Source organism: Exophiala viscosa (genome assembly GCF_022695815.1).
Source record: "Exophiala viscosa unplaced genomic scaffold EDD37scaffold_8, whole genome shotgun sequence".
In the NCBI taxonomy this organism is placed as follows: domain Eukaryota; kingdom Fungi; phylum Ascomycota; class Eurotiomycetes; order Chaetothyriales; family Herpotrichiellaceae; genus Exophiala; species Exophiala viscosa.
Genome location: NW_026944360.1, coordinates 1,353,290 through 1,369,191, shown reverse-complemented (window position 1 = coordinate 1,369,191; position 15,902 = coordinate 1,353,290). Strand labels below are relative to the sequence as shown.

General features: G+C 51.3%; 8 protein-coding genes across 8 annotated transcripts; 2 read left to right on the top strand and 6 right to left on the bottom strand.

Moving 5' to 3' along the window:
• Positions 1–25: 25 nt before the first annotated feature.
• On the bottom strand, positions 26–1,944 carry EDD37DRAFT_635986 (uncharacterized protein; the record flags this gene model as incomplete). The annotated part of the gene is made up of 1 exon (XM_062816948.1): positions 26–1,944. A coding segment is annotated over exon 1 (1,686 nt), but the record flags the coding sequence as incomplete, so codon positions are not given.
• A 210-nt stretch (positions 1,945–2,154) lies between these two features.
• EDD37DRAFT_635985 (uncharacterized protein) lies at positions 2,155–5,126 on the bottom strand. The gene has a single exon (XM_062816947.1). It carries the CDS (start codon positions 4,975–4,977, stop codon positions 2,425–2,427), a length of 2,553 nt encoding a protein of 850 aa, XP_062668695.1. The 5' UTR covers positions 4,978–5,126; the 3' UTR covers positions 2,155–2,424.
• Positions 5,127–5,601: 475 nt separating this feature from the next.
• Positions 5,602–7,063, bottom strand: EDD37DRAFT_635983 (GNAT family acetyltransferase). Its single transcript, XM_062816946.1, has one exon. It carries the CDS (start codon positions 6,813–6,815, stop codon positions 6,033–6,035), a length of 783 nt encoding a protein of 260 aa, XP_062668694.1. The 5' UTR covers positions 6,816–7,063; the 3' UTR covers positions 5,602–6,032.
• A 982-nt stretch (positions 7,064–8,045) lies between these two features.
• EDD37DRAFT_493134 (DNA repair protein RAD50) lies at positions 8,046–10,283 on the bottom strand. The gene is made up of 2 exons (XM_062813350.1): positions 9,073–10,283; positions 8,046–9,024 (listed from the first exon to the last, which is right to left on the bottom strand). The coding sequence occupies exons 1-2, from the start codon at positions 10,042–10,044 to the stop codon at positions 8,296–8,298; spliced, it is 1,701 nt and encodes a 566-aa protein (XP_062668693.1). The 5' UTR covers positions 10,045–10,283; the 3' UTR covers positions 8,046–8,295.
• A 135-nt stretch (positions 10,284–10,418) lies between these two features.
• Positions 10,419–10,897, bottom strand: EDD37DRAFT_493131 (uncharacterized protein). Its single transcript, XM_062813349.1, has one exon. The coding sequence runs from the start codon at positions 10,750–10,752 to the stop codon at positions 10,459–10,461; it is 294 nt and encodes a 97-aa protein (XP_062668692.1). The 5' UTR covers positions 10,753–10,897; the 3' UTR covers positions 10,419–10,458.
• On the bottom strand, positions 10,856–12,770 carry EDD37DRAFT_493125 (Prefoldin subunit-domain-containing protein). Its single transcript, XM_062813348.1, has one exon. It carries the CDS (start codon positions 12,694–12,696, stop codon positions 10,960–10,962), a length of 1,737 nt encoding a protein of 578 aa, XP_062668691.1. The 5' UTR covers positions 12,697–12,770; the 3' UTR covers positions 10,856–10,959.
• Positions 12,771–12,873: 103 nt separating this feature from the next.
• Positions 12,874–14,125, top strand: EDD37DRAFT_493077 (CDK-activating kinase assembly factor MAT1). Its single transcript, XM_062813347.1, has one exon. It carries the CDS (start codon positions 13,142–13,144, stop codon positions 13,940–13,942), a length of 801 nt encoding a protein of 266 aa, XP_062668690.1. The 5' UTR covers positions 12,874–13,141; the 3' UTR covers positions 13,943–14,125.
• On the top strand, positions 14,083–15,668 carry EDD37DRAFT_493044 (uncharacterized protein). The gene is made up of 2 exons (XM_062813345.1): positions 14,083–14,422; positions 14,478–15,668. The coding sequence occupies exons 1-2, from the start codon at positions 14,161–14,163 to the stop codon at positions 15,641–15,643; spliced, it is 1,428 nt and encodes a 475-aa protein (XP_062668689.1). The 5' UTR covers positions 14,083–14,160; the 3' UTR covers positions 15,644–15,668.
• Positions 15,669–15,902: the final 234 nt, after the last annotated feature.

The following is a 15,902-nucleotide window of genomic DNA, read 5'->3' as shown; positions in this document are numbered from 1 at the left end:
GGGCTAAAGAGGGGATGAAGAGTAACTCACATCGTTCCCAAAGCACATAACTACTCACAATCGCCACCGGCAACGCAACCATAATCGTAGTCCACCGCCTCGATAACGATCTGTATTTCGGGTCTTTCTGGAGCTCCTGGATCGGCAATTCAGAAGGTCGTTTTGGTTGCGGTGTCGGCGGCGGAGGGCGGGAAGGAGGTAACGATACTCCTCCCGCTCCAAAACCGCCTGCTCCAGCACCAATACCGGCTCCGGCGTCTGCTCTCTTCGGGAAAGACGGCCCACTAGATGTGCTGGTGGTGCTGCTGCCAGCCTGATGCGGAGATGGTGGAGGTTGTTGTTGTCGCTGTATATTGGTGGTATTGATCCCACGTGCAGCGAGGGCGGTCACCGTCGATGCGGGGAGTACATAGCGCGGTCGTGCCGGTCGTGACCACCATGATTGGGGCATGGCGAGGGGCATTGATGCTGATGGGATGTAGACTGTTGGAGCGATGGCGGGAGGTTGACGCTGTGTTTCGTCAGGGGTGAAGGGTCCTTGAGTGGAGAGGGCGGCTTGTTCGACGAGGACAAGCGGCTCTGCTTCCAGAGCGAGTTTTGACGTTGGTGCTGCTGCTGCTGTTGGTGGTGGTGCTGATACCGCGGCTTCCACTAACTGTACCAATTCTTCCAGGGTAACTTTCGATTTTACCTGTGCTTCGGGTCCTTTTTCGTTTTGGGTTGCAGATAGAGCTATAGTCTCAGTCGACTTCTGGTTCTGCTTCTCCTGCTGGGGCTCTTGCTCAGCCGCCACCGTTGTTGGTGTTGGTATTGGAGTTGCTGCAGCTGTCACTGTTGGTGTCTCTATGGGTATGGCTCTTACTGCTGCCACAGACTCAGTTTCGCTTGAGATTAGAACCTCGACCTCCTGTACAGATGCCGGCTTTCCTGTCTGTGGCTGCAAGCCTTGCTGTCCCGTAGCGTACTCGACTTCACGATGCCCGACAAATTCAAACAGACTACGATGCAGATCGTCAGAAAGCTCGCTGAACGCTTTAGCCTGTTGCAGAATTTTCGAGAGGCGTGTTTGATCTTGATCTTGACCTTGACCGTCAGAAAGTTGAATTGGGATAGAAGACTCCTTTGTCTCGACAGCACTCGCCGCTGTTCTCGTCCTTTGCACCACTGTGGGCGTAGTGATCGTCGCAGAACGTGCTGCTGTTTCCGTAGTTGCAGACTCTTTCTCAGCCGGCAATTTCTGTGCTTTAGCAGTAGAGTTCTTGGCTTCTGCTATCAGACCTTCCACCTTCTCTGTTGTGGTAGTCTTTGGTGCAGACTCAGGATTTGCCGTAGATGTTACAGTATTTCCTGCAGTATCAGATTTGGCAGCAGTCGAAGAGGTCGGCTCTGACGTTGGACCTGCACTTGAAGTTGAGCTTTTCACATTCCTCTTCCTGGTCGGACTTGCAGCCGGTGTCGATGCCGTCACTTTCTTATTCTCTGCCAGTACTTTCGTTTTTTTCGCAGCTGTTGACGACGTCGTTATTGCAGCCTTGGATGTTGATTTCTTGGCCAGTGACGAAGAAGCCGCGGCTTTTCCTCGCGTTCCTGTTTTGGGCTCTTCGTCGGCTGTTGTTGCCTCCCCCAAACCCCGAATACTACCGTAGACCTCATCGTCCACCGCGACTTTCTTGGGGCGACCTCTTTTCTTGAGCGTCACAGCTTCTGCCATTTTTGCGTTGTTGTAAATGATTGCTTCGTGCTATACAAAAGGACAACAAACTGTGGAAGTGCAGAATGTACGTACTATACGCGTCTCCCACCTGGGTACGGATAGATGTGTGCAATGGCGCGTCCAGTTTAAATTGAATCACACGCTTGTAAAGGTTAGACCTAAACATACGGGGGTCGGTTTGTGGGGCATTGCAGGGCCAGTGTCCCTGTCATCGTGTCAATGTTTCAAACCACCACAGATTTTCAAAACACTTGCCATGGCCACGGTGTCATCGTCATCAGGGTCTAAGGTACGGCAGTTTCTCTGGGTGATGGATGATCGCGTCTGTCATGAACGACATGAACGACACAAGCATCATTCATTGAAGCATGAACAACCCTTCGACCATATCTCACTGAACCGACTCGGCATTTCGAAATGGTGGACGATAAGTAGTTTTGCAATGATTGAACATGAATGCTATGCCTATTATACACAGAATGAAACCTATTTTCCTCGCTATGCATAAACGGAACATGATATGCTTCGCGCCCCCAAGAAATTCCCATGCATAATCCGCTCACAATGAGAGACAAGCACTCGATCCCTCTTCAGGACCCGTGCCTCGATGAAACAAGAAAGCGTGGGTACTCACAGTCCTTCGTCGTGTTCCCCCAACGTGAGTCCGTCCGAAACCAGATTTCTATCCTCCTCGCTCAAGTCCTATACTCTCAAGAGATGTTTCCCGCTCGAGCTCGTTCGCCGACATCCATTACCATCTCTCTCGATCTTCTCGTTTGCTTTCCATTCGCATTCCTCTTCTCCGCCATATTGATAATCGTTCCCGGCCCTGGTGACTCTCCTCGTAATCCTCTTGGATCAACTCGAAAACGAGAGCTCTTCGGTCTGCTAGGCGATGATACGCGTCGGTACTGCGTCCCAGCGACATCTGCTTGACCAGCTAGACCATCAGTAGGTGGACTTCCATGTCCATGCGACACGTTCGAGCCGCCATTGATATTTGCCATCTCTGCCATCTCCCTCTGTCGAGAGCTGCCAGCCGTCTGACCATGAGAATATCCCAGTGGGAGCATGAGCATGCCAAAGCCAGATGGAGTGTCCGATTGTCGCCGTACAGGCGCTGGATGCTGCTCATGAGACATACGACGGTCCCTCTCTTCTGAAGGGACGTATGAATCCAGATACATTCTTTCTTCAGCAGCTTCATGTTCCAGAATCAAGGCCTGGATCTCGTCGAAAGTCATATTAAAACTCCATTGGATCCCCTTGGCCGCCGCTCGCTTCCGGATCGTTGTCAATTTCTCGTGATCCTGGCGAATGCGTTCTTCATACGAGTTTCGTGCAGGAATTGGCGTGGACGATGTCGAAGGTGGGTACATCATCGTGTTCGTTGAATATCTTAGTTCAGGCGCCCTCATCTGAGGAGCGGAGAAGCTTGACTCCCGGCGCACAGATGGGCCGGCAGACAGGGAGTTCCGGTCTCTGCTTGTGTTCTCGGTGGGAGGTGCAGCATAGAGTAGAGATAATCGTTCTGCGTCCGAAGCCCGAAGGATGGTGTTGACCGGTGTCGAAAGCAATTCGGCTTCTGGTGTAGCTTGGTGGCGGGACTCAGTCAGATCAATGGGCTCATACCTTGCACTGCCCGCCACAGTATTCGGTAATAGTGCTCGGGCAAGCTCTTCTGAGTCTATTGGAGCAACAGCAGGTGGTTGCATTTTGTTGCACTCACACCATTGTCCCGTATAAGCGCGCCAATCATAGATACTTCCTGGAATGATTTCGACGTCTTCATCTTCTGTGTCGGGCATCTGCCGCGCTATCTCCGCAAAGGCAAGGAGACGGGATGAAGGCGCAAGGCAAGACAGGTTGCAGATGTTCTTTAGGTCGATGATAGGGCCACTGGTCGCTATGCGCGCCGGAGGAACAATGCGTGTCTCATCTCTAGAGGGCTCGTTGACCCTCACTCTGCGTTGAGACTTTCTCCTCGATGAAGAAGGCTGAAGCTTCTCGACGACCGGGCTCTGACTTGGATCGTTGAGTTCAGATAGTCGCTTGGATTTCAGAACCACCATCTTGGATTTCTTGGGTGTTTCATCATTCTCGACCTCATCGTCGACCATCGTAACATCCTCCTCTGTGGCAGAGCTCAACGAGTAGCGAAGCTTGGAGGGAACCCTGGCTCCAGAATGTGAGATTCTAGCAGACTTTCGAGGGCGGACATCTTCCTCTTCGGTAGCTGGACGCTTTTGAGCCGTTGAAGATATCTCCAGTACTTTTGCCGTAGGCTTTCTCTCTCGTCGGGAGGTTCTCCGTGAAGGTGATTCAATAGTAGTGAGCAAAGTCTCATCATTTTCTATCGGAGTTTCGGAAGGCGTAATGGTGCCATTGACTTTAGTTGTTGCGGGCGTTTCTGGAATCTCTGGAGCTGGTGGAGTTTTTTGGCTGGACTCAATTGGCTGCCCGGCTGCTGTTGTAGGCTGCTCAGGTACAGGTGAGTCTGCCTTTTGTGAAGACGAGCCAATAACGATAGTATCTGAAAGTGGCGGAGAGTAAGATCTCGACCCATTTAGTGCTTGAGCTTTGGCAGTCGGCTTCCGTACGCGGCCGGAAGATCGTCGACTCTCATGTTCTGCATTCGATTGAGAGTTACGACGGGCTGTGGATTTTGGTACCGTTGCTGACGATGCTCTGTCCCGAAGCGTGCGATAGGTGTATTCATCGACATCAGTCATATCGATCGTGGACGTTGACGGACCTTGGACAGCCGGTTTCCAGATGCGGCTGTTCAACGATCTACGGGCGTCATCTTCCATACGCGATACCAGACCATGGCGAGCGACAGTGTTTGGTGACGACGCGTTGGCGTTGTCCCGAATTGATTGGTAGGAGTACCCATCAATATCATACATGTCAGGCATGGACGGCGATGGCGTCGGCGAAGGCTCCTTAGCAGTCGATCTCCGCACACGACCGGAGGATCGTCGGTTGCCATTTTCTGTGTTGAGCTTAGAATCACGGTGGGTGGTAGCCTTTGATTTCATTGTTGCAGCCGTGTCCCGAATCGAGCGGTAAGCGTGATCATCAAGGTCAGCCCAATCAGTGACGGAGGCTGACGGGTCGTTGGAGTTGAAGCTATCACCATTCGAAAATGTAGGGCTTGGTTCGTTTGAGCTATTTGATGAGGCAGAAGCCTTGTTGTCCGCGCGATCAGTGAAGAGGCGCAAAGGCGTTGCCGAAAGCCGTGCAGATTGGCGAAGGGACATTGCCGTTTGACCAACGACAAACCCTCGCCCCAGAGTTCCTGTTGCTTGCTGGACCTCGATCGTATGTAGACGGATCAGATGATGGCTTTGACTTGAGCGTAAATGACCAAAGCAAGAGCTGCCAGCTTTTGAACAAAAGAGCAAGGCGGTTAATTTGAAGGTGTTGTAATGAAACTAGAAACCCGCAAATGTCAAGGTGGGCATTTCCTTCCCAAAAGGGATTAGTCTTTCAGCTGCCACGAAAAGCCAACAAGGCCATACTTAGTTATTACTCTCAGTCAAACAAGAATGATGACTTTCACCTTGTCGCCACCCTCTTGGATACTCGTCTTTGTCATCTGCAAGACTTCTTACTACTTATCAGCCTTCTGTTTGACACAGAGGAGGTCTCCTCAGCTACGCCAATAGCTGTATTTGGAGACAGCATCCACCGGAGATTGGTGACCGCCTCGGTGGGTTTAGGGGACTGGTTTCAGTGTTGCACCACTAATTGCCAGCCTCGACTCGAATGACTATCATCAATAGACGCAAGCATTGTTCCTATTTGCTACCCAGTTCCTCCCGTGGTGGCAGAATACTGCTCTTACTAGTATCACCGCCTCCTCTGCATTCGCGAGAATGTACTTTAGGTCTTTGCCACCCAGCTCGATGCCGTGAAGAGATCTATAAGCTACTGTTTGTGATGCTGGGCTGTTCAGTACGCTATTGTATATCGTATCTCGGGAACCAAAGGCAAGTCGGCAGTCCTAAGAACCTTTGTCTCGTCCACCTTGCATCACTTAGTATACATGCCTTGCAACACAATACCTCAGGTCTTTGCGTGAGAGACCATTGGTCCTCTTCACAATGTTCCCAACGTCGACCCAGTATCTACATCTATCGCGTATTCGTTCATGGAGTCCCAGCCACTCATACAATGAAGTGACATTCAATGTCATGACCATGGGCATACTTACGCTTTATAGAGCACACTTCACGATGGACAGACTGGTACAGACACCATCTGTCCAGCTCAATCGTGCCCATTGCTACACTTCCAAAGCAACAGGCCCTCTCTAGCCAGGTAATTCCCCCCTCAAATCCTCCAACCTCTGTCTCTGTCTCCCATCCAAATCGAAATTCCCGTCGTCCAACCACATCTCAAATGCATTCTTGACAACAGGCCAGTCTGAATCAATCACCGAAAACCAAGCTGTATCCCTCGACCGACCTTTGTATATCATATGCTGTCTAAATATCCCTTCAAAAGTGAAGCCCAGACGCAGTGCCGCTCGTTTAGATGGGAGATTGAAGTTGTCGCATTTCCACTCATACCTGCGATATCCGAGATCATTGAATACATGCTTTGCCATGAGATACATGGCCTCTGTTGCGGCCACTGTCCGCTGTAGTGAAGGTGAATACAAGATATTGCCGACCTCGATGACACGGTTCTTGGTGTCGATGCGCATCAGCGCGGCCCATCCCATGGGGCTATGGGTCTTATTGTCGACGATTGCGAAGAAAACAGGATCCTTTGATTCTGACTTTGTAGTGACGGCCTCGCGGAAGGCTTCTAGGGATGTGTAGGGCTCGTCGCTCAAGTATGTGTAGACGTGGCGCTTGTCGTCACCTTCAACAGCAGCGTATAGATCAACAGCGTGTTCCGGAGTCAAAGGTTTGAGTGTCACCGTCTTCCCAGTGAGGGTGACTGGCTCTGGGCGAGGTGCCGGAGTTGTAGACACTGGTGCACCAATGTTTTGGTGCCATTCAGCTGGATGATCATTGGCAAGATGTTCGTTCAGCGTAAACGTAGCAATGTAACTCACTCTGATGGCCTTTGAGGCTGGAGTTTGCATTGTCGGCCATTGTTCTTTTGTGTACAGAACAGGGCGTCCTTATCTTCTGTGCTCCTACGTATCCCGTGCTTAGTGCAGAGAGCCTGATCAGTGGCCGGGGCGGCATCCAGTTTTTGAAGAAGCAGACCGTGCTGAGTAGCACTGATGTTCAGGGTGAGGGTGTGATCGATCCGAAAAGAGAACGCGGACAAGTATGGTATGTGAGTCACTTCTGAGGGCAGAAGCTATGTACATGTAGTCATTATTTGGGAAGTAAGTTGAAACTGTCAAGATACGTGCTGGGGCGGCGTCTACAGTGATTTTAGGTGCTTCTAGCGGTGGGGTCGCGGGAGCCGCCGCCTATGAAGCCGTCCGGGATGAGGCAGACAAGGCTCCCTAGGCTAAGTTAATCAGCCACATCGAGCCCAAGCCCATGCCACCGTGCGTCATAAGCGAAAGTTACAGGCCCAGCCTACATATTTCTGATCGACGTAAGAGGCATCGTTAGACACGGAAGATGCAATTGCACCTTCCAAATGATGCTTTCGATCTTCCATCTGTCGGAGAAGACGGACTTGCCCTTCAAAGGGCCATCTGTGCTGCGGTACCGTATGGCTTTCGCCTGGGCTTTATTCTGCGTGGCCCCGCCCAAACTCCCTTCACCACAAGCTTGGGCGAAGCCGCCGTACAACTCACCGAACATCTTAGACAATTCTGCAAGTGATTCAGCAAGCCAAATAATACCTTACCTGGGCCAGCGGCATAGATATGAACCATGCACGCATCCACAGGAACCCATGATCCATGATCCACGATGATGGTCGACTTCAGCTCAACTCGCTTCGAGAGGCAAAAACTCACCTGAGCCAAATCAAAGGGCAGACTGTAATCGAGCTGGTTCAGGGCATGCCAGAAATCAAGGCAATGCTTGTAGAAGTACAAATCAGTGCTGTTGATAACGGTGCGTAGCTCACCGACATTGACAGATACCAATAATACCATTACCACCCACCATATAGGCGTGGGTTATGCTGTTGTTATCGGTGCGTGAGCTCACCGCAAACCAGTTTGCCCAAAGGCTGACTGGAATGACTAAGTGGACTATATGACAAGACTTTGCTGGTTTTTGTGACGGTGCGGAAGCTCACCGTATGTCCAACGTACACAGAAGTGTACATATGTGCATTTAAAAATCAGTGTCCAGAATGATCGAGTGCTGTTGTTAACGGTGCTTTAAGCATCACCGAGCCACATATCAAGAACGTATGGCTTGTCGAATGATGGAGTGCTGTTGTTAACGGTGCTTAAGCATCACCGAGGGACTTGATCCCCGTGATTGGATGAAGATGGGTGCTCCAGTGGTTGTCGAGCACTCCTCAAAGTGGCTGTTGAAAGTGAGGTCTTGACTGTCGCCGTCGTAGTCTCGAACCGTTGACCGGATGAAACGCATGTTAAAATGCGAGTCAGACTAGTTGCATACTCAGCAGCAGTGTATGCACCCTTAAGCCATGGATGATGGTTCAATCGACTCCTTCCTCAAGCCCGTGATGGTCTCGCGATGTTCTTTGGAGAGTTGCTTCTTTTTGACGAAGAGGCTGGCTATGATCCCAAGAGCTCCAAGGGCTGTCATCATGATCCACATGTTCCGAATACTCCACGCAAATGCGTCTTTGACGGCGAGGTCCTGTGCGTGCGAAAGAGTGCGGCCAACATCAACGTTTGCGCCGGCATTCTTCCCGGAAAGTTCTTCCAGCACAGATGCTGGCAAGCCAGCCTTGGCCAAGTTGGTTCTTTGAAGGTCCATGCTCTGCTGGAAGACAATGCCACCAACGATGACGCTCAATGACAGAGCCAAGGCTCGAATGAAGCTCTGAGTCGAAGTAGCTGTCCCGACGTCGTCTTGTTCGACACCTTGTTGAATTGCAATAAGGGGCGGCTCGAACATGAGCCCTGAGCCTATTCCTGCAATAATTTCAAAGCCCAAGATCATCCCAATGGATGATTTGGCGTCCAGCATGATATAGAGACCAGTGCCTAATGTCAAGCAGATTGACCCAAGCCACAGTGACCCTCTATACTTTCCTGTACGGTGGATGAAGACTCCGTTCAGCACACCTGTCCCGGCGGTCGCTACAATCAATGGCGCGAGGAGATAGCCGGACTTCAACGGGGCGGCTTCTTTGACGCTTTGGAAGTAGAGGGGCAGGTAGTATTCGCCAGCCATAAAAACCTGCAATGGGGTCAGTCATGTTACTGCGCCCACGAGGGAGCTACATACCATTCCGTGAAAAAAGGTGACCATAAGCGTGGCAACGTTTCTCGTACCGAACAACGACAACGGTATGACTGGATACTTGGCCAGTTTCTTCTCACTGTAGATGAACACGAAGAGCAGCACAGAACCAAACACGATGAGACAGACGACTTTCGCGGATCCCCAAGGATAGACAGCACCACCAAGGTCGAGACCGAGCAGCAGCATGACGGTAACTCCCAGTATTGAAATGCAGCCAAACCAGTCGATGGCTTTGATGCCATCCATGGCAGGTGTTTTAGGATTGTGGACGTCCAGGAAAAGGACAATGAGTAGGAAGGAGGTGCCAGAGATGGGAAGGTTACACCAGAAGCACCATCGCCAGGTAGCGGCCTGGGCAAAGGCGCCTCCCAGCAAAGGTCCGACTGCTCCACTCAGAGCCCAGACCCCCTCGCAGAGACCGAGCCACAAGCTCCGTTCGCGAACACTGAAGAGGTCTGAGATGCCGACATTGACCAGACAGATCAAGCCTCCTGCTGCTGCACCTTGGAAACTGCGGCCAACAATGAGCATTTGCATATCGACGGCCGCGGCACAAATAATGGAGCTGACGAAGAACAAGACAATAGCCGCAAGGAAGATTGGTTTTCGACCCCAAATGTCGGAGAACTTGACCCAGATCGGTGCGGCGGCAGCATTGGCGATGAGGTAGGAGCCTCCGATCCAGATATAGCCAGCAGCGGAATGAAGATCAGCAGTTATTTTCGGTAGTGCCGTGGCAACGATCGTGGCATCTAGTGCGGCGACGAACAGACAGAGATACAAGGCGATGAGAATCATGGTAATTCGAAGTCTGCTCCGGTGTTTGACTGGTGATTCTGGGTCTGCTGTTGCCGAGGATTTGTCGAACGGGCCATTGTCGATGGGCACATCTTGGGCTGGTTGCGGTGAACTAATGACGCCCAGTTCTTGTCCTGGCAGTTGTTTGCGGTCCATGACTGCCGGTGGATGATTGAGACGCGCTGCGTAGAGCGCAATCTCGACGGGAGAGGTTGTGAAGGATGATGGGAATATGAGAGTGAGGTCGAGAGTCGTGGAAACCGGAGAAGAAAAGCTAGGAGAAGACACACAGAAAGGCACGGTTCAATACGAGATCTTAGTCATGACCACACCTTCCTCAGCTGCTGCCTGGGAGTAGAGTGTAGTAGTAGACAGGGAGATTTGCGTGACAAAGGTGGAGGATCTAGATTGGATTTTTGATTTCTCTCGCAAATGAATAATGGTCATTGATTTTTACTGTGGAGCCATTCAGCTGTGGCCTCCATATTACTCCATGTTGTCCCTTCGTACACAGCTTCGTACAAGGAAGCCATCATGGGGCAATATTTCATTGGAGAAACATCTGTTGATTCACGCATCAAACGGTGACACGATGCAGCAGTGATGGATAGAAGATATATCTGTATATGATGTGCAGGGTGAAACGAATGGCCATAATCCATTGGCAACAACCATACCACTCCATGAGGAGGGTTCAATCGTGGATAAGGCGTCAGAGAGCCCAACTTCTTCTTGATTCAATATTGGAGCATTGTCTCGTAGGATGATACAGATCGAAAAACTGCAACTTCCTTTCAAGCACTGAGATAGCGCTGAGGGCTCCGTGGTAAAGACTGTCAAGACCAGAAATTCACGAATGACCATATGCTGTCAGCAGGGGCACAAAGCATTGGATCACGGGAAATGCATGTTTCGAAATCAGGAGACAAGACGACATAGGAACAAACATTGGTGTTCATAGGTGTTTTGCATCCAAACAAAACGTATAATATGAGAAAGGTGCTCGAGTCGCCCAACAACGTTCGCAACCTGAGGTCTCATAGTTGATGTCAGGTCAATTGTCTTCATCTCCTACCGGTTGATTCTGGCTGCTTTGAATCTGCTGACTTTCCGCCCTGCCGGGTCCTCACTAGCCCTACCCCGTCCTGGCGTGATCATCTCGCCATAATTGTCGTCTTCTCCACCTCCCACGAAACCACCATCTTGAGACTGAATTCGCTTCATCCGATGCATTTGATATTCCCGGGCGATCTCCTGGCGATGAATTTCCTCAGGAAAGTCATCTGGATCCGGTGCATCGGATGCTTTTGGAGACGGCCGCTCAACAAGATTTGCGGCGATGATCCTAGAGGGTGATGTGGTTGAGGCGCGCTGTCCTTGTTCCTGCCCAGAAGATTCAGTCGGAAGCGTCATGGGAGGCGCAAACATGGGCGTTTGAGGCTGGGTATCTCGTGCCGCTTTAAATCGTGACTGCTTCTTCGGTGTGGCTGGGGCCGGTGTTGGAGCTTCTTCCCCGTTGGGAACAATCGTCCTCTCCACGACCGATTCAATGATCGGCCTAGCTTTGGGGATTTGCGACTGTTCCTTTGCCTGAGGCTGTTCCACAGTGGCTGCTGGCTTCCCAGGGGCAATGTCAAGGTCAGCAGAGAAGGCCACCTTCTTCTTCCTGGGTTGGTCGCTCCCCACAACTTCTCCCGCGGTAGTTGGCGTCTTGACAGAGGACTTCAAATTACTCTTGCCGGATCGATTGTGTCGAGCTAAAGCAGCTTTTCTTGCGGCTTCCGCAGCTGGAGGTCGCTCAACTGAATCGCTCTCTTCGATGTTGCTCTCGGATCCGGCTGTAGGACCAAGGTTCTTCAATCCCAGCTTTTCCTGCAATTCCTCCATTCTCTTCCGGTAACCCCGTGGGACACTCAGACGACCGGTGCTCTTTCCTATTTCATCCTCCGAATCGTCCTCGTCAAATTCTTCGTCATGATCCAAGTCAGAGTCAAGTTCGAGCATATCGTCCTGCTCATCATAGGATATATCTGAGCCTTCCTCTTCGAGATCCAGTTCTGCCACAATGGCACCAACTTCATCTACGCCTCTTGAGTATTCGAACATTTCTTGGCGAAGTTGAGCCTCTTCCTGGGTGTCCTCTGCATTGACATGGAGGTCATTTGAAGTAGTGGTGTTATCGGTTTTGGCTGTTTCTGAGGGTTCTAGCTGACCTTCCTCCGCCTCAAAATCACGCCCAGAGGCCACCTTGGTGATTGTGCCGTCTGTTTGCTTCAAATCAGTGACCCCAGCCTTCTTCAGTGCGTCAATCAACTGCGGTGCAGTAGACTCAGGATTTGCCACTTTGCTAGACACGACATTCCCCGAATCATCGAGTTCTTCCGTGATTTCAGCTAATGGCAGACCTGCTTCATCACGATGATCAGGCTCTTCAGCAAGAAGCAATGCATTTCGTTTCCGCTCGGCACCGGAGAGTTGCTTTCGAACAGTTTGTACGTTTCGATCCACGTATTCTATGCGCTTGGACAATAAATCAGCCAGTTGGCTAGGCTGTCGAGGTCGTCCATTGTTGTCTCTAAGCAGGGTCCCTAATTCTTTATCGTCCACCAGCTCAGGCTTCGCCTCTTTGGCGACAGCCAAGCAGTCTTCGACCGAGGCGTCATCGGAAATGCCAGTGAATTCTTCTCTGAGACTTTCGTAGTCTATCTCCAGTGTCTGCCAATGTCGAAGTGAGTTGCGGAGTTTGGCAATATTAGCTTCAAGCTCGACTCTTTGCTGTTCGATGCGTGCAAGTGCGGCGTCATCCATGGTGAGGGCTCCAAGAAGTACTCAGTATAAGCTTGCGCCATTAGCTGCGAGATTCCTGGCCATTGCGAAGAAAAGGAGACAGTGATAAAATGAAATGTTTTGCTTCGTAAAACGCCACTCATCAAAATGCTTTGTCATTTGAACTGGAGCCTTCGTTGCTGCCCTTTGACACATCACAGTTGATTGTCCATCTATCCTGTTACTACACTCCAGCTTCACGGACCCTCAGCAACCATCTGACTCAAGGCGGATGTTTGCTGTCGCTTCACAAAATATGCCATACATCAGGTGAATGCCCTGCTTAGATCAGGTGGCGGGACAGATCCATTCAGCGTCCCTGAAAGACGATTACAGGACTATCACCAAACGCTCATTACTATGGACGACGAGGAGGCAATAGGTATGCTCATTCCGAACGATCTTATCCTTAACCACGCTGATTAAAATGTCTTCAGCTGCGAACAAATGTCCTGTTTGTGGAAGCGACCCTCGCACACACCCAGGACTTCGCTTCAAGATCAACACCAAGTGCTACCACCGAATATGTGAGGGCTGCGTAGATCGAAACTTCTCCAGTGGTAAAGCAGAGTGCCCAGTCGCAGGATGCCATGTTGCACTGTGGAAGCGAGAATGGAGGACTCAAACTTTCGAGGACCTCAAGATCGAACGTGAGGTCGAGATTCGAAAAAGGGTCAACAAGACCCTCGACCGGCAGGAGGACGAGTTCGAAACTAAGCGGGACTATGATGATTTCCTGGAGCTCAGGGAAGAACTTATTATGAACTTGGTCTTCAAGACCGATGTTGCAGCTACAAATCGCAAGCTGCGAGAATATGCCGTGGCGAATGGTATCAAAACAGACACGACCGATGCTGCGAACGAGCCGACAAAGCCTGTCAAACGAAAAGATGTCGCCCCAGATGCCGCCGATCCAAGTGGTCTGATCAAGGGTCTGAAGAAGATTTCCATTCCCAAGGCCAAAGCCCCATACGACCCGTTTATGGGCATGTCACGGACAAGGGACTACTACGAAGTCACAGAGAGCTACGTCGCGCGAGCCAGGGGCAAACCTGCAGAGGCTATGCTTGCAGCAGGTTATGACTTCGGCCAGTACATGGATGAGTGTCTCTTACGGGCATTTGCTGGCCTCGGCGTCTTCATTGAAGATGAGATGGCAACCAAGAATAACACTGCTGTCCCAGTACCAGGGACTGGGGAATTGAAGGCTGCAGATGATGTTTTTTGACGAGCAACGAACACAGTTAGAGATATCATAGTTGCTCGTACATATTCGATTGCTGGCAAGGCTGGCTATGAAGCAGCGCACGTGATGTCACGATCCATGCCAAGATTTCGATTTTCAGGTTCGAACCCACAGGGAAAGAACGACATCGACCAGCGCAGGACGACGACGAGGCCGTTTTGTGTGAACCGTCTAACAATTTCCTCGAATATCGCGCCGCCATGCCAGGACCTTCGAACACACTCCTGATTGAGGGATCGTTCTCTGAACTCGCGGAGGAGCTTGCGCAGTACATCGATGCGCTCGCCAAAACCGAAGAAGGCAGTGGTGTTCAACAAGAAATCGCTCAATTCCTGGGCGACATTCGAGAATCGGAACAATCCCAAGAACCAGTAGACGAGTCTGCTGTTCAAAAGCAGAAAGATGAAGTTCTCAAAAAGATTGTAACAAAAGCACCATATCTCAGTTCCGCTCCCGAACGAGGTACGACTCTACATTCCACGAACAATGTAAATTGTAGACACTGACGAATTTGCAGAGTTCACCGCAGCATACAACCTCCTCATCAACCTCTCACTCAACTCTCCAATTCAAGAGCAAATTTTCTCGAGAATATGCCAATACCTCTCCGAACACCCCATCAGCTCCTCCCCTACCTACGGCCCTTCTCTGGCCCTCCAGACCCTTACTACCGTCTTCAATGTCCTCCCCCCCGCCAGTGAAGGCCGATACCACGTCTTCCTAGCCATCCTCAGAGTCATCAAGTCCGCCACATCCTCAGTAGCCTTCGAGGCATTAATACCACAATTGGAACTCAACATCCCCACCTGGCTATCAGCGTGGCAACTTGATGAGGACGATGCGCGGAATCTGTACATCTCGGTGGCCGACGTTGCCGCAGCCATCGACAATGATGACCTGCAATACAAGTATCTACTTAAAGCACTAGAGACCGTCGCTGCCGACTCTGCATCCGAGACCGAAGCACAAGATTTGGCGAACCGAACCCTACGCGCAGCCCTCATCAACCCCAACGTGACGGACTTCACACCCTTGACAGCGAACGACGCCATCCAAGCCATGCGAAGATCCGACAGCAACCTATTCGACCTCCTCGAGATCTTCTCCTCAGACGACTACTCCTCGTACAAGGACTTCCTAGAGACAAACAGCCTCTCTTCGCTAGGCCTCCCCGAGGAAAGCGCAGAGGTCCTAAGCAACAAGATTCGACTCCTCACACTGGCCACCATCGCCGCATCCTCGCAAACACGCTCAATATCATATTCCACAATTGCATCGGCCCTGCAGATCCCCAGCTCCGACGTAGAAATGTGGGTGATTGACGCCATCCGGGACGGTCTTGTCGAGGGCAAACTAAGCCAGCTGAAGCAAGAATTCCTGGTCCAGCGTGCCACATACCGCGTATTCGGCGAGAAGCAATGGGCCGAAATCCAAGGACGACTGATGGTCTGGCGGCGCAGTCTGGAAAGCGTGCTGAGTGTGGTCAAGGCCGAGAGGGAGCGGTTTGCGCGCGAGGGTCCAGGAACCGGCGAGAATGGCGTCACTGGATATTGGGACAGGGATAACGACGGTCCACAAAGAGGCGGAGACAGGCAGAGACGAGGAGGCGGTGGTCGTGGTAGAGGCGGTCAGCATCGTGATCAAGCCCCGAGAGAGGTTGAGGCCGTTGGCGGTGGAGATTAGTACTCTCCAGCATTATCGGTTATTTCGCTCGAGTAAGAGGTCGTCTTTTCTCAGTCTTTGCCATGATGCATCGAGCGTTCCGAACAGTCTAGATGCAGGAAGCCGGAACACGAAAAGTGAAACGGGGACAAAGGAAAGCGAACTGTGCGCAGGGAAAACCTGACTGCTCTCGAGAGAGGCAGCCCGACGTGATGCATGGGTTGAGAGTTTTTTGAGATGGGACTGGCTTGAGGTCCTCGTTGAGCGACGTCCAATAGCT